Source organism: Rhinopithecus bieti, unplaced genomic scaffold (genome assembly GCF_001698545.2).
Source record: "Rhinopithecus bieti isolate Rb0 unplaced genomic scaffold, ASM169854v2 scaffold_23869, whole genome shotgun sequence".
Lineage (NCBI taxonomy): Eukaryota > Metazoa > Chordata > Mammalia > Primates > Cercopithecidae > Rhinopithecus > Rhinopithecus bieti.
Genome location: NW_016810959.1, coordinates 297162 through 320650, shown reverse-complemented (window position 1 = coordinate 320650; position 23489 = coordinate 297162). Strand labels below are relative to the sequence as shown.

Below are 23489 nucleotides of genomic sequence, written 5' to 3'. Positions count from 1 at the left end.
GCTCTGGGCTTCAGGCTGCGGGGCTCGCACTAACGTATCTGTTTCAGGTCCACGCAGGAGCGCTGGGACGCGTGTAGCCTCTAACTGCTCTCTTCTCTCTCCCCTGCATGGCCTGCCGTGTGCCAGGACCCCACTCTGGATACGAACGGCAGCCTGGTGGCACCCAGCCCCAGCCCTGAGGCGAGGGCCAGCCCAGGCACCCCAGGCACCCCGGAGCTCAGGCCTACCTTTAGCCCTGCCTTCTCCCTGCCCTCTGCCTTCTCCTCACTCGCCGAGGCCTCTGACCCTGGCCCTCCGCGGGTCAGACTGAGGGCCAAGACCAGCCCGGACGGGGCCCGGGACCTACTCGGCCCAAAAGCCCTGCGGGGCTCAAGCCACCCGAGGCAATATAACAACCCCATTGGCCTGTACTCGGCAGAGACCCTGAGGGAGATGGCTCAGATGTACCAGATGAGCCTCCGAGGGAAGGCCTCGGGTGTCGGACTCCCAGGAGGGTAGGTAACAGGCGTGCAGCTCTCCACGGGTGGCCTGGGCCACCTGGGTCCTCGGTGCTCGGCAGAGACCTGGTCAGGTGGTCAGAGCGAGGCACTGGCCCCAATCCAGCCAGCCCCGAGCCCATGAGGCCAGCAATGATCCTGTGGCGTTTGCCATGAGCCAGGCATGCCAGCAATTTATACGACCAACCACGCTGGGGTGACATGTCGGATTTTGCAGAGGAGGAAACTGAGGCTCAGAGAAGGTTAAGTCACAGTCCGTTTGTCCAGCTACTATGTGGCCGAGAGAGTCCTGAATGCAGGAGACTCTGACTTCCAAAACTTTTTCACTAGGCCGCCCCCCAGAACAGCACAGCGCAGCCTGCTTCCTTCAAGAGCTATGCGCCGATCCCCACCCCTCTGGGGGGAAGGAGGCAGGAGCAGCGGGGAGCTGAGAGGTGGAAAAGCAAGTTCTCTGGGACTAGGAATAGTCTGGGAAGCTGCCTGGAGGAGGGAGCCCCTGAATTGTGTATGGAGAGACTCTTTGGCAGTGGCATGCAGGGAGCGGGTTTGCAGGAGTGACCTTGGCCAGGGTGGGGTGGCGAGGAAGCAGCATCCCAGGGAGAAAGGGGCTGTGCGGGAGAGCAGCAGCCTCACCCCCAAGGTCTAGCTGGTGGGACTCTGGGAGCATAGCAGTTAAATGCACATGGGACTGGGACACTGTGGAAGGGACCAAGGGATCAGAGTCCCCATACTGGGCCTGTGTTAGCTCCAAGCCCTTCACGCTTGTTCTCTCACCCTAACTTCTTCTCCCACCCTGTGCAATTAGTGTAGCCCTCTCCAGGCAGGGCAGGCTGAGTCAAGGCAGTAGAGCCTAGTGGTTCAGTGTTCCTCCTCCGAATTGTGGAGGAATCACAGTGTCCATGTCTCAGGGTTATTGGGAGGATAAAGGACCTAACACTTGTAAAGCTCTGAGCTTTGTCTGTCACCCACTCACTGCATGACACCTGGTATCATCACTGCCTGGAGCCACCCAGAAGAGTCACAGTGGGAATCCAGTCAGTCTGGCCCAAGCCCATGCCCTTGCCTTTGCCCTTGCAGCAGAAGGTACCTGTGCCCCATCAGATCACTGCTCCCTGTGGCCCTCAGCTTCCCTAGCTCCCCAGCTGTTTCTGGAATCCTCAGTGAAGCTGACCTCTGGCACCGCATGGCTTGCTTCCCTTAGCCAAGGTGACAGAGTCATATATCCCCCCAAGGTTCCCCAGCAAAGGACTTTTGCCAGAAAACTCAGGGAATAGTAGAACAGATATGGCCTCCTTGTCCCACCTTTGTTGGGCTGGTAGGTCTTCCTGGTCCTTTCCAGGGGCTGGCCTCAGGCAGGGAGGTCAGCCTCTGGTGGCCTGGGACTCCCAGGAGACCCACCTGCAATGATGATACTGTCTCCCCATAGTGACCCTGCACTCTGGCTATGGACCAGCTAACAGTCCACATGCCTTATCTCTCAGCAGCTCTCTCTAACACAACTCTCTCTCTAACTCCAGAGGTGGGCATGATTTTCGCCATCTTATAGCTGGAAAATAGATGCTCAGAGAGAGCAAGTAATTTGCTCAAGGTCACACAGCTAGTAAGTGGCAGACAGAACTGGCACCCAGGTCTGCCTGACTCCACTTTGCATTGAGACAGGGACTTGTCTACCTGCTCAGGGAAGTGAGGGGCCAGGCCCACCTCTGCTTCCCATAGTGCCTAAGGTACTCTGCTGTTGGTGCAGGGGCTGCCCAGACCCTGATGAATGTGTAAATTATTACTTGGTGCTCAGAGCAGCAGAGTCTGACGTTTCCTCCAAGGGATGGTGGGCTAGGGGAGGGTGTGCAGTGGGTGCTTCATCCAAAGTAAAAGCTGATGCTGCTGTCCTGGGCAATGCCAGCAGGAAGGGCTGGAGCCTCTGACCTGCGCTGGCCTCTGACCTAGGGCAACCTCTGCTGAGCTGAGGCCACCACCTATGCTAAGTGAGTCAGCAACAGGGTCAGCAAAGGCTAATCCCTGTGCTTGTCCATGGCACACTGCTCCCATGCTAAGCACCTTAGACTCAGGACCTGCTCAGTCTGCACAACCCACCGGTGTGGTAGGCACTACCATCTCAAGAATTAGAATTAGGAAACAGGCTGGGACAGGTGGGTAATTTGCCCGGAGACACAGTGCTAGGAAGAGGCAGGGTCACGACTTGAACTCTGTCCTCTCTGGCTCCAAAAGGAAGCCCCTTCCACCGCTCTCTCCTCTGGGCGGCTTGGAGTGCAATTCCTTGGCAGCTCGTATCCTCTTGGAAAGAGGAGAGAGAAACAGATGTGGTGCGAGGGCAGACAGGCATGGGCATCCCAGCAGCCCCCTTCTTCTCCTCCCTTCTGGGGCTGGCACTGAAGGGCAGTGTCCCTCAGGCCACTCAGTGCAAGGGCCCCTGGGTAGGTCTTGCATCTTTGGCTCATCTGCCCCAAGACCCGGGCACTGGCTCCTCTCAGATGTGTCTGCTGCAGCCATCCCAGCCCCAGGTCCTGGGTGGGAGAAACTGAGCAGGAGGCAGAAATCAATGCCAAAGAAGGAGCAGGCTGCCAAGGCAGGGCAGAGGCAGCCCCCACTTGCCAGGCAAACACTGCCCTCTGCAGGGGGTCCTGGCCTGGTCAGGGCAAGAAATGACCCTGCAGCTGTCAGCACTGGCCAAAAATGGAGAAGGAATGGGGCTCCTTGCTGGCCCTTTCCTAATATAGCTCCACTTGCAGCTATTTTAAGCCTGGGAGGACAGAGGGAATTTTATCAGTTCTGAGGCAGTGGCAGGCCCAGGGCAGAGCAGGGGCCACTGTGCCACTCCCTGGGACGGGGGACTACTGACTTGAGCCTGGCTCCCCAGGGTTTGGCTGAAAATGACCAGGGTCAGGCCGGCTGGGGCCCAGGCTCCCCCAGCTAGAGCCCACACTGGGCAGATTCAAGAAGATGGCAGAGTTTGGGGACAGAGCCCCCCACCTTCCACACTGTCTCCCTCACAGGCCCCAGACAGGGACACTGGCCACAGGGTCTGCCACTTCAGGGAATCTGCATTTAAAGAAACACGGGACAGACACTGCTTTCCCTACAGAGACCATGCTCTGGGAGGCTCACTCTCAGGTCAGAGTGAGAGGAAGTGCCTCTCACTGTGCTGTCCGAGCTGGGCTGCCTCGGCTGGGCGCTTTTCTTCAGAAAGCCTTGAGCTCGGCCAGGCGTGGTGGCTCACGCCTGTCGTCCCAGCACTTTGGGAGGCCGAGGCAGGTGGATCACGAGGTCAGGAGATCGAGACCATCTTGGCTAACACAGTGAAATCTCGTCTCTACTAAAAATACAAAAAAAAAAAAAAAAAATTAGCCGGGCATGGTGGTGGGCACCTGTAGTCCCAGCTACTCGGGAGGCTGAGGCAGGAGAATGGTGTGAACCTGGGAGGCAGAACTTGTAGTGAGCTGAGATCGAGCCACTGCACTCCAGCCTGGGCGACAGAGCAAGACTCCATCTCACAAAAAAAGCCTTAAGCTCACACTTCTCCCTGTGCCTCCTTGCTCCTCCATCCTGCCTCATTGCTGGCCCAAGGGGCCTTTAGGAATGGCCCCTGGGGATTGCACACCCCACTCCCCTATACCCCAAGAGGAGCAGCCAGAGCTGCCTGTGTCTCTTCTGGGAGGGAGAGGAGGTCCAGGTTTGGGGGCATAGGTAACCCCGCACACACCCTGCCCCCTCACCACTGCAATGCCTGCTCAGGACAGAATTCCAGAGCTGCCACCACAAAACAGACTCTTAGTCCAGAGATGCTGACAGGCAGGGAGGACCCTGGGCCTCAGCCTTTTCCATAGCAGCCACAGCTGGTCCTGTCTCCACCTGCAGCTTCCTCTCTGGGATCTATAGCCAGGTTTGTATGTGGGGGATTCATGTATGTGGTATGAGTGTCCCTGAAGATGGACAAGAAAACACTTCTTCTGGCAAAGCAGAGGGCACTGGGGAATGCCCAAGAGGGAAATACTGCTGTGTCAGTCTCTGAACCAAACCGAGGGTCCCAGTCACTGCGACTCCCAGCTCTGAGCTCTCCCTCCTCGCTCCTTGCTCTCCTCACCCAGTGTGGTTTGGGCTGGTTCTGCCTCCACAATGACCAGGCTGATGATGGCCCCGGCGCTCAAACTCCCCCTGGTGGAGCCTTCCTCTGACCACCCTGTCTTCTTTGCCCTTTTCCTCCCCAGGTGGTAGCCAACTCTCCAGCCAAGTTAGTATCAAAGGACAGCATGTGTGTGCGCTTGCGTGCCAGCCCCAGCATGTGTCTGCGTGTATCTGATGTGGATAGGGTGTGCTTGCTGGCATGTGTACATGTGTGTGCATATGTATGAGTGGGGTGCACTTGTGCTCCTGGGTGAGCCTGCATGTGTGTGAAGCTGGAGTAGAAGCATTTGGGGGTGGGAGTGGGGGCTCCATTCGATGGTTCTAATTTCATTCCCAATTTCCTGCTGCAGCAGCTGCTTAAGATGCGCCTGGGGTTGGTGACGGTGGTTGGGGGAAGGGGGCACAGGCTGTGCTGCTGCTGGGCCTGTGTGAGCCTGAAGACCTTTCTGTCCTGGCGACCCCTCAGAAGGGCTGCACTGGATCTTGTCTGCCCGGGGAGCACACCTATCCATTGGAGGGAAGAGCCTCCTGTGGGTAGAGGATGGCCAGCCACTCAGCAAACTGGACTTGAGGGGGCCTGGGCAGCCGGAGCCCTGCTCTGAGGAAGAAGCACATTCCCTGAAGCGTCTGGAAGAGCAGAGCCCTGGGCCACCAAGAGGGTGGCCTGCAGGAAGAGCCTCTTCATGGAGAAACCTTGCTCAGAATCCCTGTGGGTGCCAGTGGAGCCGCTTTTCACCTTTGGGGCGTTCTGGACTCAGCTTGGGCTGCTGCTCCCATCCCCTACCCCCAGCCCCATGCCCCGCTTCCCCTGCTGTGTGTGGTGGGAGATCTCTCTGTGCCTGGCAGCCCCTGCAGACCCTGGGAGTGAGCTCAGGCTCAGCCAGGCCCTGCAGGGGATCTGGGAATGCCAAGATGGGCAAGGAAACCCTTCTATGGCCAGGAGTGGTGGCTCATGCCTGTTATCCCAACACTGTGAGAGGCCAAGGCAGAAGGATCCACTTGAGGCCAGGAGTTCAAGACCAACCTGGGCAACATCGTGAGACTCTGTCTTTACAAAAAAAAAAACAAAAATAGTGGCATATGCTTGCGGTCCTAGCTACCTCAGGAGGCTGAGGTGAGAGGATCACTTGAGCCCGAGAGGTTGAGACTGCAGTGAGTGGAGATCACACCACTGCACTCCACCCTGAACAACAAAGCAAGACCCTGTATCAAAAAAAAAAAAAAAAAGAAAGAAAGAAAGAAAGAAAAAAGAAAACCTTCTGCACTGGGCTTTGGGGGAGGGTACCAAGGATTTTCCTGAATAGACCCAGGCCACCCACCACTGGGAGACTTATGCAGCCTACAGGGGTTCAGGGCCTCGGCTCTGGGAGATCTCTCTCGACACCCACTGCACCCAGCCCTTGCCTTGGCCACCCATGTAACCACCACCTGTTGCCCTTTTCTCCTCCCCATCCCTGCCTGTACTCCCCAACTCCTCCCCCAGCGCCGACTACCAGGAACGCTTCAACCCCAGTGCCCTGAAGGACTCGGCCCTGTCCACCCACAAGCCCATCGAGGTGAAGGGGCTGGGCGGCAAGGCCACCATCATCCATGCACAGTACAACACGCCCATCAGCATGTACTCCCAGGATGCCATCATGGACGCCATCGCTGGGCAGGCCCAGGCCCAGGGCAGTGACTTCAGTGGGTAAGCGCCTCCCTCCTCCTCCACCACTCAGCGCCTCCAGAGCCCGAGGGGTCTGGGCCATTGGGCGCCATCAGGACCAGCTTTCTTCCTTCACATTGGACCTCCTGGGGGCATGGCCCTTGGAGGGGAGCCAGCCTTCAGCAGGGTCTTCTGGAACGTGGGTATCCTCCCTTCAGACCCTCTCCATGGTCAGCTTTAGGAGAAGGGTGGAGAAATGCAGAAAATGGTGGCTTCTCAAAGTGCTTTTCACAGCCTCTGCATTTTCCCAGGCTTCTTGAGGAGGCTGGCTTAAGAAGAGACTTCTACAGTCCTCTTAACAAGGGGACCATCCTGGAGGCCCCCAGGCCTCTCACAGCGAAGCTGTCCTTTAAGGAGGGGGACGTTGCCAGGTTCTTCCGGCGCTGAGAATTGATTCAAACACACTGGCTGGGTTTCTGGTTTTGGAAGGGGTCTGCGAGCAGCTATTTACAGTACTGCTGGCAATCAGTCCCACGAATGGGAGCAATCCCCTCCTCTTTGCCCGAGGAAGCCCGGCCTCAGGCCAGTGGCATTTAAGACATCCTTGGTTCCTGGAGTTCGCCCATTAGCTATGGTTGGGGAATTCAAGGGTTGGTAAAGAAAGAGTTGGCTGAAAATCATTTGTGAATGAAAAATGTTAGCAATGCAAACATTCATGCAGGCAGACCTCTCTCTGTGTGTCTCCGTGTCTCCCTCTCTGTGTCTCTGTCTCCCTTTCTGTGTCTCTGTGTCTCCCTTTCTCTGCGTGTCTCTGTATCTCCATCTGTATGTCTCTTTCTGTCTTCCTCCTTGTTGCTCTCTTTTTCTCTCTCTCCCTTTCCCTCTCTTTCTCTCTGTCTCTCTCGTGTGTTTGTGTGTGTGTGTCCGTCTATCTGTTGTTTCTTTCTTACACACATACACACAGTTCCTCACTGTTTTCTACTTGAGAATACCACTGTGTTGGCTGATTCTCAATCTGGGCAACATCTTATCCCTGGGTCAGGATAAGAATTCCAGGATCCCCCAGCAATTCAAGGCAAAAAGTCTTGAAATGACAGCGATGTTTTTTTCCAAAGCAAGGAAAACAGATATAATAAGAGGGATGGAGGGATTAAAAAGTCCCAGAGAACCCAGTTTCACTTGGCCATTCCAGACCCCAGCCCTTGTGGCCGTGATATGCATGCAGGTTATAAAGGGCAGGCTCCCCAGCCCCAAGGGTGGAACAGTGTAGGCTCCCTAGGCTCTGCTGGAACTGAGGAACCTGGGACCCTCTTGGAGATGCAGTACTTCCTCTAGGCCACCAGGGGGCAGAGGTCACCTGTCCTAGAGCTTCAAGTCAAACTCCCAAGGCTCAGAGCTGCTGCTCTTGGCGTAATTCTGGGCAAGGTTGATTGAATTCCATCATTCAAAGCAGAAAATATGACCATGCAAGTTTAAAAACACAAGCATTAGCTCATGGGTACCCAGAAAAACAAGGCTGCCTAAGCCCAAGAGCTAACAGGGATTTCCTGTTAACATTTCTTTGTCATGTGTGTCTTTGGTGTGCTCTTAAAAGTAGTAGCAATCGCCAAAGGGAAGTTCAATGGAAAATAATGGAAGAACTGCTCTTCACTAACTTTCCGTTTTCTGCACGTTGGGAAAACTGCTATCATTTGATCTCACCACCAGGGCATCCATCAGTTTTGGAACTGATGCACTGTTGATTAATCGAGGCTTCTTGAAGGACCTTTCCCATCTCCCTCCTGTCCCCTCCCATCCCCTCCCTGTTCTTCCCCTGGTATGCCTGGAGAGGGTCCTCTTCTCCTCTTCCTTTTAAAGCAGCCACGCTGAGCTGACCATGCCGTGGTGCCAGTGAGTAACCCTCTTGGCCATAACGTGCTCCCGTTTCTGCTGTTAATTTCCATGGTTCCTTCCTCACTGACCGTGTTTTTTCTCTTTTTCTTCCTCCTTCACCCACCCCATTCCAATAACTCATTTCTGACCCTAACCCGGCTCTCTTGTGTGCGCTGCCCCTCTGCTATCCCATGATGGACGCGCACTCACGGCTGGGTTTTCCTCTGCTTGGCAGGGCGTCACCGCTGGCGTAAGTAGACTCCGCAGTGTCTGTCCCGTCATCCGTCTGTCTGGTTGTGGGATGGTGTGTGGGTTTGGTGGGATGTGTCTGAGGACCAGTGGTCAGCCCACGTGCCCTGTCCACACTCCTCCTCACACCCACCTGTCAGCCAAACAACATCCCTTGCAGCCTTTCCAGGCAAGTACTTGTCTCTTGGGGTTTATCCAAATAATGTCACTGTGGTCACAGAAATCACAGAGTAATGACACTCATGCTGCAGGCCCAGGCTGGGGTACATACCTGTGTTCTCCTTGCCATGCTTTGGGGTGGCTCCGCACGCCTTTCCTATCTGCACTGGGACAGTGTAGACCTGGACGTTAGAATCCACACTGGGCCATTATTCAGGGCTAGAAGGTGACAAGGTAACTTCTTGGAGGCCACTCCCCAGAATCTGCATGGGAAGTGTATCTGCAGGAGCCAGTGCCTGCCATGACCACCCATGGGAGGGGAAAGATGAATCAGATTGGGGGCTGCACACAGTGAAGTAAATGCAGCGGTGACCTGATGCTGCGGTGACTGTGGAGTGTTTTCTGTGGCAAGAAGAAGAAGCTGAAAGTGGGTCCAGAGAGTGGACTCAGGCCAAGGGCCCAGGACTGCAGGACCTGTTCCATCTTCTCTGCATATATTCTCCCTGAGCCTTGGTGTCATGAAAGGCACAGCAGTTTCCTCATCTGACTTCCAGTCTTGGTCACAGCAGCAACGAGAGTCCCTGGTCTTTGCACGGGGTGGTGGGAAATGAAGCCAGAAATGCTAAGTCCCAAGGGACTCACTCCCGGCAGCTTTCTTGAACCCTTGGAGCCAAGAAAGGCACAGGGGAGCTCATCCTGGGCACATTCCAGGGAAACAGCAGCAAACACCTTCCATCCACTTTCTGGATTGCAAAGCTCCATAGAGAGGCTCAAGGGCCTTGCATCCACACCTTCCCTCACCCACTGCACAGTTCACACTCCCTCCTTCCCTCCCCTCCCAGTGGGTCAGGAGCCAGGACCAAGGAGACCCGGTTGTGCCTTCCTGTTGCCCATTTCACCCAGACCTCAGGAACCCTTGGGACTCCTCCCTATACTAGAAATGGCCTGTCCCAACAACAGGAAGATCCCACCCTCTCCTTTGCTCCCTGGGCAGCTGTAGGCTTCTCCCTGGCTGGACCCCAGAAGCCTCTGCTGGTCTTTCCCAACTGATTCCAACCACAGGCTGCCAGTACCTATAGCTCTCTGGGCCAGGGTAGGGCCTTCAGGGAAGCCAGGGCAGCTCCACCCAACCTTGATCACCTTTCCCCACCTCTGCTCTTGTAGCCCATCCTGAGCCAAACACAGGGACCAGTCCTGGAAGACTAGGTCAGTTCCCTGTCGCACTCCTTGCAGGGAGGGTATAAGACATGGACAATGGGGAGGTTCCTCTTCCAGCCAGCCAGCCCTCTGGGGGAAAGGGAGAGGCAGGCAGGAGAGTGCTGGACAGGGCATCTCTCCAGGCATAGGTCCAGGGCCTCCAACTGGGCAGAAGTAGCCTTCCTGAGCCCTATGACTACAGGGAGCCTAATGCAAAGGACACAGGGCTAGCAGCCAGGAAACATAGGTTCTTGCCCAATGGGGCGCCTATCTGCTGTAACCTGGAGCTAGTTGGCTGGCCTTTCTGGACCTCAGCTTTAGCATCTGTAAGAGGAGAGGGCTGGACCAGCAGTCTGTTACTGTTGTGGGCTTCACCTGAGCCCTCCCACGCCTCTGAGAAGGTGGGCTGGGTGGCTCGGTCCTCTGGGCCCCTGGCCAGGGTGAGTGGGCTATAAGGCTTTTGAACATGGCCTGCACTGCAGTCTGATTCAGGCTGGGAGGCACTGGACACGAGGGGCTCTAGGGTTCCTTCTGGCTCTGATCTAGGATTTGTTTGTTCAGCCAAGAGTTTTGTGCACCTATCATGTGCCAGACCCTGGGAGCCTAAGGGAGGATCACATGGTCCCCCACAGAGGGCTGCGCTTCTCTGGGACAGAGGACCAGTGGCTTCCGTGCAGCCCCACTTCCAACTTCCCCAGGCCAGAAATCCCGTCCCTGCAGGCCATGCCAGGGCCGTGCCTTGCTGCCTCGTTTCTTACCACCTCCCAGCACAGTCAGCCTACTGGCACTGAGCCCAGGGCCCCCAGTCCTTTTCCAGGGCAGTGACAGCATTGGCAGCTCCTTGTTCAGATCCAAAAGTGTGAGGAGGGCAGCAGATGGATCCTGAGGAAGCCTCTGGGTCCCCCGAATGGCCTCTCCCCAGCCAGCCCCAAACTCATGGCCTGCTCAGGGAGGTCAAAGAAGACCTGTTCTGTTTCCTCCCTCTGTAAAGGGGATCTGGGGGTGGGGATGTCTCTGCTGATGTCTCTGATGGAAACTGTGGCTCCCCAGTTTCCATCGGAGGTAGCTGAAATAGTGCCTCCATCTCACAAGCTGAGCCTCTAATCTCAGAGTCCTTCTGACTTTGGAAAGGCATTCCAGGGCCCTGATCACCCAAAAGGTCAGATCCACATTGGGCAGCCGCATTAGGGATAGGGGTGGGGGCAAGGCCTAGGCTTGGAGTTAGCACGGGGGAAGAGCAGACCTGAGGGATCTGAGCCTCCTGTCTCTCATGAGGGAGGGGAGTCACTGCTTCACTGTGACCAACCTGAGCACCGAGGACCCAGGTCATGCCCATATCTCAGGTTCTCAGACAGCAATGGGTAAAGGCAAGGTGGGGACAAAACAATAGGGGCCACCAGTGGGCATGAAGCAAGGACCCAGCAGGGTGGGAACTGGGCTCCAGCCTAGCCCTCGCCCACGGCCTCTCTCTGCATTGCAGGAGCCTACCTATTAAGGACCTTGCCGTAGACAGCGCCTCTCCCGTCTACCAGGCTGTGATTAAGAACCAGAACAAGCCGGAAGACGAGGCTGACGAGTGGGCCCGCCGCTCCTCCAACCTGCAGTCTCGCTCCTTCCGCATCCTGGCCCAGATGACAGGGACAGAATTCAGTGAGTGCAGGCTCTTGGGGTGCGTGCAGAGGAGGGAGATGCTGAGGGGCCACCGGGGGCCTGGGCCCAGCACTGCGGAAGCCAGGGAGTCCTGCTACCTGCCCTTGAAGGTGGGCCAGCCTTGACAGTTTGTCCGCAGCTGGCAGGGATCCTTCTGGGCCCCTGGGGCAGGCTGTCTGGTGACAGCAGCCTTCTGCTCCAATGCCAACTCCAACAGCGAGCAGCAGGCTTGGTGTGCAACTTCCGGGTGAGATGACTGCCCAGGGCTGGGGGATGAGGCCTTCTCAGGCCACCCCCTGACTCTTTCCCAATGTCCTCTGGGGCCTCTGCCCAGCATACGGTGGACAGGCAAGGGGGCAGTCACCATGTTGGGCCTGGCTGAATCCTGGGGACTCAGTGCCCACAGAGCCCCAGCAACTTTCCTTGCTGTGTCTCCTGTGAGTGCCCTGACCAGCTCCTTTCTACCCACAGTGCAAGACCCTGATGAAGAAGCTCTACGAAGGTCAAGGTAAGTGCCTGGACTCAGGCTCTGTGGCCTTGCCCTCTAGCCCCATCCCTTCCCGGGCAGCCCCCAGGTCACATCACTTATGGAAGGAACCTCTCAAGTTCATGGATTTGGAAAGCCTGGCCTGCAAAGGGCTCCAGCTGACACTAGCTTGAGGCGGCATCCTGGGTCAGTAAGGCGGGCACCTGGACCCGAGTCTCTGTCCTCCAGGCCCAGGCTACAAGAGCAAATGCTCTGGGCTCTCCCAACTTCATCCCTGGGCAGGGGGCAGGGCTGCTTTGGCCTTCGCTGGGCTGTTGAGAATGAGGGCATCTTTCCCTGTGAGGACACCCGGCTGGCCACCTTGCCCACCCACTTATCTCAGGGCCTGTCCCCCTGTGATTCCAAAGGCTGGGCACTGGGAAACAGGCACTCAGGGGGCTGTGCTGGACACAAATGCCTGACCCCTGGACTCACCTGTCCAGACCCACATTGAGGTACCAGTTCTGTAAATTGCTCAAAGCAAAATAGCTGCTGAAAAAAAGAACAAGCCCTGGACATGAGGACAGGTTTGTGCCAAGCTGGGGGTCTTAGAGCAAGGTTTCCCCATCAGTTGCAGGTCTGAGGCCATAGCCACCAACCTACCATTGTGGGCCGTCAGGTGCTCATAGCATGACGGGGCATGCCATCCTGGAACTCACTGGAACCCACTAGGGCCTTCCACAGTGAGGAGTAGGGCTCATTGTAACTGTATGGACACTTCCGGTAGCAAATATGTCATCTGCATGTTCTTCCTGGCACTGTCTGCCTTGGGCCAGTGCATCCTGTGGCAGCCTCTGTGCAAGGGGCTGGGGCTCAGGGCACCCTCCCACCCTGGGCCAAGCTTTCTGTACTTGCTAACCAGCAGGCCCAACACTCAGTGGCCATGTGATCCGCGCAGAGTAAGACTCCAGCCAGCTTAGACTTGTGGATTTTATTTTTGAACCAACACTTTTGCCAACTCAAGTTGCTCTCACTTTTTGGCCAGGCATCCAAGTCTAAGGTGGGGTCCTGCCAGTCCTGCTAAGGATGGCACGCAGTCTCAATAACAGTTCTTAACCCTTTAGTGCCTGCAGGGCATCTAGAGAGTCCACGATGAAGTGATGTTTGATTTAGCACAGAAGTTAAGCTCCAGCTACTTTAAGTCCTAGAGCTCTCAGCTCTCCCCTCCTGCTGTGCTCCGCTGCCCCTGCGTGCTGCTCCCATGCTTGTCTTGCCCTCGTCTTAGAAGCCACCCATGTAGCTGCTTCAGTGAGCAATGCAGATGTTCCCAAATATTTGATAAAGGAGTCTTTAAATCACACACCTCAGAGCAAGTGGCTTCAAAATCCCAGGGGTTCCTTCCAGCAAGAGGCCAGCAGGGGGCCTCTTTTCCTCCCTCCCCTGGGACCCAGAGCCCCGCCCCCTCGGCTCCCTTCTGGTTCCTTAATGTTCTGCTTCCCTCTGGTATGCAAGGCAGTCACACTCAGCTTGTGCCTCATTAGCCAGATGTCATTAGAACGGGAAAGAGTACTGTGGAAGTGCATTGCAGCAAACTTTTGTCTTTTCTTTCCCCTGGAATATTTGCAGGCTCTGCAAAGTTATTGAGTGAGGAGAGCACAAAGGCAGTGTTGAAGGTGGTCCCCAGGCCTCGTCCTTGGCCTTCCCCTTCCCTCCTTCAAGGAACATCTCTTGAAGTTTGTTCTGCCTGGTCTTGAGGGTAATTGAAGGGTGGGAGAGTAGTCCTTCCGCCAGCGGCCTAACCCCATGAAAGCTTGGTTCAGCCTCAGCAAAAGGCAGCCTTCGGGGCCTCTCCCCCAGCTACGGCAGGGTTTCATCCTAGGGAAATCTGGGAAGAGGGCCTGGGAAGTGGCTCCAGTTGACTTCCTCCCACAGTCACAGGCAGCTTCCCTCACCCCATTAGCACCTGGCTCTGGGGTCTCAGGCCCTGCAGTGGAGGCTCTGAGGCACCCAGCCAGCCAGCCTCTGCCCAGGTCTGGAGGGGGCTCCTCTCCGTTCTGACTTTAATTTCTGGAGAGTTGTCCTCATGGGCAGAGCCACCCATGTCACTGAATCCCAAGCAACTATCCCATGGACCCAGAGGCGGGTGCAGTGGGTGTAGCAGTTTTAATCTGTCTGTGATTGAAGCCTAAAGCAGTGTCTGTGATCACTGGTCATGGCTGGGTCCCCAGGCTCACCCACATCACTGTCTGAGCAGAAGGGAAATGCTTTGTCCCACCCTGGTCCAGGCCAGTCAGGAGTCTTGCTCCTCAGGGGCCTGAGCCGCACTTCTATCTGTCCCCACTCCCAAGTTCGAAGCTGCACCCCTAGACTCTCCTGACCCATCTTATTGGCTGAGAGCAGCCACATTCTTTTTCTCCTCCCAAATCCCAGTGGGGATTCTCAGGGTCTGTCTTGAAGGCTGAGTTTCCCCAGGGAGGCTTCACTGTAAACTGCTTCCAAGTGTCTCACTCCAGCAGAGCCTGAGTTTGCCAAGCCTTTGCATGGTGACACCTACACAGTCTTATACCCGTGCAAAGGTGCTTTCTCCTTCCTGGCACTGTGTGGTGAGAAAGTTAGCGGGAATGTTGAGTGAGTAGGCAGGGGCTCTGGGACCTTGAGGTCAAGTGTGAATCCACATGTCAAGAAGACCTTGCAAACTTTCCCTTCACCTCCATCACTGCTCTGCCTCCAAGGTCCACCCCCAGAGTCCCAGGGCAGCTCACAACCCTCTTCTCCTCTCAGGTCCTGGCTCCTAATGGTATCTCTGTGTCTGGTAGTATGTAGCTTCCATCTAAGGCTCCAGTGCCAACCTGCTGGCCAGCCCAAGATAGAGTATAATTTCCAGGGACTCTGTCTTTACGGGTGAGGTGGGGGGGGGCCTGAACAACCCAGGCATCAGCTATGAATTTAGCTTCCCACCCTAGAAGGACCCAGGCACCTTAGGAAATTGTCCAGGCTGACCTGAACATCAGCCTCCTGCCTACTTCCACACGGGAGCTACTCTAGTAGGTACAGGTGATGCTGTGGCTCCCCAGTTTCCATCGGAGGTAGCTGAAATAGTGCCTCCTTCCCACAAGTTGAGCCTCTAATCTCAGAGTCCTTCTGACTTTGGAAAGGCATTCCAGGGCCCTGATCACCCAAAAGGTCAGATCCACATTGGGCAGCCACATTAGGGATAGGGGTGGGGGCAAGGCAGGGCTTGGATCTTCAAGGCATCTGGATCCCACTGCTTGGGGGAACCATCCTAGATGCAGCCCAGCATGAAACCCAGACATCCCCCTGATCCCTTATAAGTGCAGCCTCTGCGTTTCCCTGATGCCCGGCTGGGTAAAGAGCTCTGCATCTCCCCATCCTTCCAAGCATTAGGAGCAAAGCTGATCTTAATGAAGAGTCCCCAGAGGAGCTGAAGGTGAGGGTTGCATCACACAGCCCTTTCCATCCCAGATCATGTAAAAATCCTTCCATGCCCCTTTTCCATCATACAAACATTAAGCTTCTTCCAACAAAATGCCAGGGCTCACTGGCTCCGCTTCTTCCCTCCTGCAGCCTCTCAGATGCCCCCTTCCCTCCCTCCTCTGGGCAGTCTCTCAGTTTTGCCCCCACTGCAGCCACCTCGCTTACTTGCCGCACAGCACAAGGCCCTCCTGCCAATGGGTGCCCCCGCCAATGGGCCCCTTGTAAGAAAGCAATGAAAAAATTACCTCTCTTCTTTGGATTTTGAGTCCCTGGTGTTCTGCCACCCTAGTGAGTTTGAAAACCACAACAGGAGCACCAGGGATGTTGCCCCAGGTGCCACTGCCTAAGCAGTCCCTGGGGAGTCTTCTTTCTTGCTCTTGCTCTCCTATCTCTTTTCCTCTTTCCTGTGCCTTCCTCTCCTGGCTCCTTTCCTTGGCTAGCTGAGGATTTTTAAACAGCTTCAAGTAGAGCATGCTCACTAGATCGGACTCTCCAGGACTGTCCCTGTCCCTGTCCCTCTCACCAAGCACTGATGACAAACTATTACCCAGCCTCCACAGGCCTTGCTAGGACTTGACAATTTACAGGTTAGCTGCCTGTGTCTGATCTTGTGCGCCTGTGTTCTGGGTAGTGTCTATGGGATGGCAGGACTGTTTGTAGTGCTGTCAGCAGGACTCAACGAGCCCCGCCACACCACCTTTGCTCGTGCCGTCTCCACCCCTTCACCCCAACCTCAGATAGGCAGGTATGTGGCAAGGGAAGAAGATGCTGGCACTTAGATTGTGATTCTGCCCCTGAGTTTCTGTGTGGCTTTAGGTCATTTATGTGACCTCTCTAGGCTTCAGCTTCCTCTTAGTATAAGGAAAGTTCAGACTAGACTGGTGGTTTTCAAATATGTTATATGTTAGCAGTGGGTCCCTTTTGTCAAACAGTCTTAGACAGAGACCCAGTATGCAGGATTCAAGGGGTAGAGAGAGAGAGACTGCCAGGTAAAGCACGTGCAGAACTGAGGACCTCTGTGAGTGTGCGGACGTGGGGGCCAGACCCGATGACTGTTACTGTGCAGAAATAGAAGGCCAGCACTGCCACATCTTCTTTTCAAAGACTTAAAGTTGCTCTTCCTGATTTTTATATGCTAGCAATTCACTTTTTTTTTTTTTTTTTTTGAGATGGATTCTCGCTTTTTTTTGAGATGGATTCTCCCTCTGTCTCCAAGGCTGGAGTTCAGTGGCGTGATCTCGGCTTACTACAACCTCCACCACCCACGCTCAAACGATTCTCCTGCCTCAGTCTCCTGAGTAGCTGGGATTACAGGCATGTGACACTATGCCTGGCTAATTTTGTATTGTTAGTAGAGACAGGGTTTCACCATATTGGCCAGGCTGGTCTTGAACTCCTGACCTCAAGTGATCCACCAGCCTCGGCCTCCCAAAGTCTTGGGATTACAGGCATAAACCACCGTGCCCGGCCAACTTCTTTTTTTTTTTTTTTTTTTTTTTTTTTTTTTTTTTTTTTTTTTTTTTTTTTTTGAGACAGAGTCTCACTCTGTCACCCAGGCTGGAGTGCAGTGGTCAGTGGTACAATCTCAGCTCACTGCAACCTCCACCTCCCAGGTTCAAGTGATTCTCCTGCCTCAGTCTCCTGAGTGAGTAGCTGAGACTACAGGCGCGTGCCATCACACCCGGCTAATTTTTGTATTTTTAGGAGAGACGGGGTTTTACCATATTGGCCAGGCTAGTCTCAAACTCCTGACCTCGTGATCTGCCTACCTCGGCCTCCCAAAGTTCTGGTATTACAGGCATGAGCCACCACACCCAGCCAACTTCTTAATTAAACTTTTTACTTTGAGATAATTGCAAATTCAGTGCAGTTATAAGAAATAATAGAGATCCCATGTTCCCTTTACCCAGCATCTCCCAATGGTAGCATCTTGCAAAATGAAAGCACAATAACACAACGAGGATGCTGACACTGATACAGGCAAAACACAGAACTTCCCATTACCCAGGATGCTCCATGCTGCCTTTTTATAGCCATACCCACTCCCCTCCAGCACCCACCCACCTCCTTAACCTCTGGCAACCACTCATCTGTGATCTGTCCTCCATCTCTATAATTTTGTCCTTTTCAAGAATGTTATAGAAATGGAATCATACAGCATGGGACCATTTAAGATTGGCCATTTTTAAATCAGCATAATTCCCAGGGGTCACCCAAGTGGTTGAGTGCTCCAATTGTTCATCTATTCCCTTTTATTGCTAAGAAGCATCTCATGGTATGGACTCAGAAATTAATTTTTAAATTGAGTTGAAAGCACAGTACAGGTTAAACATACTGTGTTTGTGGCTGGATGTGGCCCTTTGGCCACCAGTGGACACCTCTGGTCTGGAGGATGTGATTGGCCCTTCTAGCCTGGAAGGCCTGCATTCTGATGCCTGTGGCACTGGCCTTTCTCAGGTGCTCTCTTCCTCCATTCATTCCCACATTTCTGGCTGCTACTTGCCTGCTCTGTACTGTGCCCTCAGCTGAGCAGGTGTGGGTTGAGCCCCAAGGGGCCTCACTGGTGGGAAGTGGCCGGAAGTCCTGGCCCTCTATCTGTGACAGTGACCTTGTGAGTATGTGTGGGTGTGCATGCATGTGCCCAGGCTGTGCTCAGGCCTGATGGGCAGGCATGGGCAGGAGCTGTGTGCAAAGGCTTCCCTCTGCGGACAGTGAAGGCTTTTCGAGGCCAGGGCAGCACAGGGAGGGGGCAGGTCTGCCCACCAAGCCTCATCATGAGGGATAGGTGCTCCTCCTTCTTGATGCCCAGCTAGGGGACAGAGATCATGCGAGGTGCACCTGTCTGTTTGGTTCAATCCTGAGAGCTCACAGCCAAAGCAGCCCTGCCCAGCCCTCACTACATGGACCAGGGAGGCCCCCTTTGCTCAGTCTGCCCTCAGAGCCATTAGTCAGGTTCCTTCTCTATGGTTCCCAACTCACTCAAGGCAGGAACTTCAGTCCCTCCATCCTGGTCCCCAAGACTCTGGGTCTTGCCCTAACCCAGGCCTGACCACTTACAATGTACCCCATGGATTGCATAGCTTCTCCAAGCCCATTCCCTCCCTCCCATGCCCTCTGCCCCACCTGTTAGACAGGGGAATGGTGAACACATTCCCTAACCCCTTTCATTCTTCCTCTCTTCTCTCTCTCCTTCTGTCTCTGTCTCTGTCTCTCTCTCTCTCTCTCTCTCTCTCTCTCTGTGCCACAGGGAAAGGTTTGAAACGGAACGTAACAGCCCACGTTTTGCCAAATTGCGCAACTGGCACCATGGCCTTTCAGCCCAAATCCTTAATGTTAAAAGCTAAAAGGCTGCCTGGAATCCCCCCACCCCGACAGGCTGGACCCCCTCCCTCCTTAACCCCACACAGATCTGGCATGTGAGCCCCACGGTGATGCTTGACAATGTATAACTGTGCTGGGGGCACCTCTGATGGCCAACCGCAGCATTTCTGTCCTCTGCCCTCCCCAGAGCTGATGCTGGGGCCCAGCCCCCTGCAGCTCTGTACCCACCAAACCTCCCAATTCCTCTGTACCCACCAACCTGCCCCATTCGGGGCAACCCTCGCCACCCCCCGAAAAGCCTGTAGCCCAAGCCTCTGCCCTCTGCACAGGGCCTTAGCTGTAGACCAGAGAGGGCATGAGGGGTTTGCTGGCATAACACCCCAGAACCAAGGGAAATGGATGGGCCACTACTCAGTATCCTACCATCCTCAGTTCCTGGCCTCATCCCCTCCTAGAATGAGTCACCCATAGATCACGGTCTGGAGAAGAGGCTGATCCCTGGCCCTGCCCGGCTCTCTCACTGTCCTCTGGAGCTCAGGGCAGCCCGGAATAGGGCTCTTTGAAGAGGAAGTGGAAACCCCAGGGTAGATGAGGCAGAGACCCCTCCTGGCAGTGGTGAGGTGGGGGCACGCACCCTCCTTTTTGTACCGTGTGTGCTGGCTCCATAGTTCTCTCTTCTGTACATATAAGCATGCTTGTTCTGAAATAAAGAAGATTTGAAGTGAACCACACCAAGCCCCAGTCATGCTGTGCCTGTGTGTGTCCCACCCGAGAGGGGCTGTGAGGCCATGATCTGGGACAGAGAGAGGAGAGGCACCACCAGAAGAGGGGCAGGGGCAGTGCCCACCAGTCCCAGGACCCAGCACAGCTCTGGTCCTGCTGCTCTCCTACCCCACAAGTCCCGAGCCCAGCTGCAACCCAGGGTGGGAGGATGGCTGGTGGGAATCTGTGCTGAGGCCCGTTGGGCAACCTTAGTCACCCCCAGGGCAGTGTGTATGGGAATACTTGAATGCCCCCTGCCTCTCCTCCCACACCCTGCTGCAACCAGCAGACTGAGCCATTGTCCTGCCCCGCCCCATCAGAAGGCACTTATGCTCGATCCTGGTCCAGAGGCAAGAGAAGGGTTCCAGTGGGCACACCTGGGCTGAGAAGCAGTTCACAAGGGAACTCAGGGGGCCAGGTCTGGGGCTCAGGGGAGAAGAGATGGAAGGCAGCCCTGGCAGATTATTGCTCAAGTGTCAGGAGGCAAGAGGGCTGGGAAGGCTTCCACCTGGGTCTTGCTCCCGGCTCCCACCCACCTGTGGCCTTTTCCTAGTCCTGAGCATTTAGGAAGGGGTAGGAAGGGCAGCAGCAGTCAAAAAGATCCCAGCCAGGCCTCAGGCTCATGTTTTGCTGAGCTGTGACCCACTAGCTAGCACCCCACTCACCTGACCCAGGCCCGACCGCTTAGAAAGTACCCCATGATGGTAAAGCTTCTCCAGGCCAATTCCATGTCCCTGATTGTGTGAAATCACAGGCTGAGAACATGAGAGTGGTGGCACTTACATTAGAAGCAGATGCTGAGACTCAGCCCTCAAGGCTGTCCTGCCTCCTCTGTGGCTGGGCTGGCCAGAGCCCTGCGCCCATTCCTGCTGCCTGGGCAGAGGCTTTCCCTCTGCCTCCAGGAACTTTAGCAATCCCACCAGGAAGGGTTGGTGTTTGAGGCCACTCTCTCCTGCCCATCCACTCTGAGATGCTCCCTAAAGCCCCCTGCCAACCTCTTTTGGCTTCCCACCTCATCCTGCCTCCAGCAGTCTGATGCCTGGGCCAGGCAGGCTTCATCCTGCTGCCTTCATCTAGGCCTCGTGGAGCACACCCATGTTTGGCTGATGTTTTATAGAGAACTTGCAAGGCCCAAGGGTGGGTTGGTGGCAGGGGTCTGCCAGATAGAGAGAGGTCCTGGGCAGTGGGTATCCTGAGGCTGGCAAAGGACCTCAGCCAACCACTAAGAGTTGGCGGGCTCTTGGACACCTGCTCCCAGATCCCAGCCTATAGGAGCCCTCTTGGAGCCACCTAGTTGAAGCTCTGCCTTCCCACCTACCCCAGACCCCTTCACGTAGTGCCCTGGGGGGCCCCAGGCTGGGTTCCACGTAAACCCCTCAGTATAAGCAGGAGAGATGTCTTCATTCAGCATCCAGTGTCTGTGGGCATTTGTGGAGATGCCTGACTACTGTGAGTGCTAAAGGAATCAGAAAGGGCCAATATAGCTGTGTTCCCAATGCAAGGATGATCATGTATGGTCCAGAGACAGGGAGCATCCCTCCAAGTGATGGATCAAAGAAGGCTTCCTGGAAGAAGAGGTCAGTGTATTTTATCTTCAGAAATGGTTAGAATTAGGGTGGAAGGAGATACAAAAGGCTGGACAGATACTCTAAGCGGAGCAAGCAGAGATGCTGATGAGAAGTGGTGTCCCAAAACCCCAAGTTAATCATTTTGGTTGGAATGGAGAGAATGCAGAGGATGTCATGGTTAGCAGTGGTCTGCATCTAGACTCCCAGGTCATGGGATTTTGAATGCATTCTGAAGGCAAAGTGGAACTAGCAAAGGCTGCAGGGCACCTTTCACACTATAGCTGATGAGGTGTTCTTCATCTAGACCACGATGGCAGTGTGGGCCCTGCAGTTGCAGTGGAGCATTCCTGGGGCAAAGTGATGCCGCTCAGGGTTCCCCTGAGCCATAGTCACCAGGCAGCAAGGTGGAATGTCGACTAGGTGGGTGGCAGCATGAATAATTTCAAGATCAACCACCTGACTGGTATTCTATCATCAACCCAATCAACAGAGATTTTCATGCTCCACCATCTTATCTAACACAAGTAGCATCATCACCCCCATAGTGGCAACCACCCCTTTAGCACTGTCAATATCAATCACGAGGTCCCCACCATCACCAACAGTTCTGACCCAAGCCCAGTGACAACAACCCCAAGACCCAGCATCACCACCACCACCATCCCCATCCTTTCCAGACATAGTATCATAGTTATCAATAACAGCATCAACCAAACTCCACCATTCCCACCACCAACAGCCACCATGGAAGAGCGGGGGCACACAGTCAACATGCTCCACCTTGATGCTGACCAGACTGAGGGAAGAGATAAGCTGAAAAGGGGACGATAGCCAGGCTGTGTTTCTCATGGCCTCGCCATCCCCCCAAGGAGCCATGAGCATTTGGGTCTAGTTTGGTTTGATTTGGTTTTTGCTTAGATGTTTAAACTGAATTATGACCAAGGCAGGAGGCAACTGTAGATCTTAGATCAGGCTGGGGTGATCTCACCAGCACTGTCTTTAGGAATGAAGCCAGGGCCAAGTAAGTTCTCCACAGTGCTTGCTCTATGATGCGCCCTTCAGGATGCTTCTGGGGGCTTGTGGAACTTCAGGCAGGAACTGACATGGAATAAGAGCCCAAGATCCTTCAAGACACCCTCTGATGCCTCCTCTGCCTTCCCTAGGCCCTGGCTTCTTGGTGTCTTTAGACAGTGGTGCCAGAGAGGATGCCACTCAGCAAGAACCCCAAGCAGCAGGCTCCCTTACGTGCATACCCAGGTATACCTGGTGGTGATCACTGTCCTGGTGCTGCGGACAATGATGAATTTTCCTAGGGCCCACATCCAGCTCCAACTTCATGCCCTGGAATCCAGGGTTTATTTGGAGCTCTGGCTGGGGAGAGCGGCAGGTAAGCTGGCCTAACAGTGAATTGGAGCCAAGGAGACAGGCAAAGCCAACTTCCTATTCATTCTGCAGAATACTGTCCCCAGCCTGGACACTGTCATTGCCCTTGTCCTATGCAGTGTCCTCATTTCCCAGCAGCCTACTGGAAGTGTGGTGTAGGGCCATGGAGAGCAGATCAAAGAGATCAGTGTTCTGTGTCAGCCTGAGCCATCCCAGGCCATACCTGCCCACACTGACAGGAGGGTCTGAGCAGCCAGCTCAATGGTGTGGCTTCAGAGACTGCATCTACTTCTCTGAGGCAGTCACATCACCGACATGGCTTCCAGAAGCAAGGTTCTTTCACAAACGGGCTCATGGAAAGGCCAGAGCCAGGCACGGCTACAGGCCTGCAAGCTGGGCTGTCCAAGACTGCCTCCCTGAGCATTAAGTCAGGGAAGACCTGGGCAAGATGTAGCCACTGCTCTTGCCCATCCCAAAACTTCCCACGCAGTTATGGAGAAGGATGGCACTCTCTCCCATGGGGGCAGTCAACCTCAACCTTGCCACTTCTCCAGCTCTATTCTTCCATGACCCTCTCACAGTATTTCATGCTTTTTTTTACCATACACCTCACCAGATGGAGGAAAGCAATTCAGTGATGCTTTTGCAAATAGCTCAGGGCCTGCTTGCATTCCTATCTAGGGCAGACCCCTTTAGTGCCAGCTACTCCAAGTGTGGCCCACAGACCAGCAGCATCAGCATCACCTGGAAGCCTGTTAGAAAAGTGAACTCGGCCGGGCGCGGTGGCTCAAGCCTGTAATCCCAGCACTTTGGGAGGCCGAGACGGGCGGATCACGAGGTCAGGAGATCGAGACCATCCTGGCTAACACGGTGAAACCCCGTCTCTACTAAAAAATACAAAATCTAGCCGGGCGAGGTGGCGGGTGCCTGTAGTCCCAGCTACTCCGGAGGCTGAGGCAGGAGAATGGCGTAACCCGGGAGGCGGAGCTTGCAGAGAGCTGAGATCCGGCCACTGCACTCCAGCCCGGGCGACAGAGCGAGACTCCGTCTAAAAAAAAAAAAAGAAAGAAAATGAACTCTCGGCT

The 23489-nt window shown here is 55.0% G+C and overlaps 1 protein-coding gene across 12 annotated transcripts in view; it reads left to right on the top strand.

Moving 5' to 3' along the window:
- Positions 1 to 23489, top strand: part of LDB3 (LIM domain binding 3) — a 72920-nt gene that overhangs the window by 13107 nt on the left and 36324 nt on the right. For 5 of the 12 annotated variants that reach the window (XM_017893251.1, XM_017893247.1, XM_017893246.1 and 2 more), the window contains 3 exons: positions 127 to 494; positions 11240 to 11409; positions 11881 to 11917. In XM_017893251.1, the coding sequence (XP_017748740.1) occupies positions 127 to 494; positions 11240 to 11409; positions 11881 to 11917 (575 nt within the window). Of the gene's footprint in view, positions 1 to 126; positions 495 to 4720; positions 4744 to 6120; positions 6325 to 8389; positions 8405 to 11239; positions 11410 to 11880; positions 11918 to 18617; positions 19423 to 23489 lie in introns of those variants that run through there. The other 7 variants (XM_017893249.1, XM_017893256.1, XM_017893248.1 and 4 more) reach the window with 4 other exon arrangements.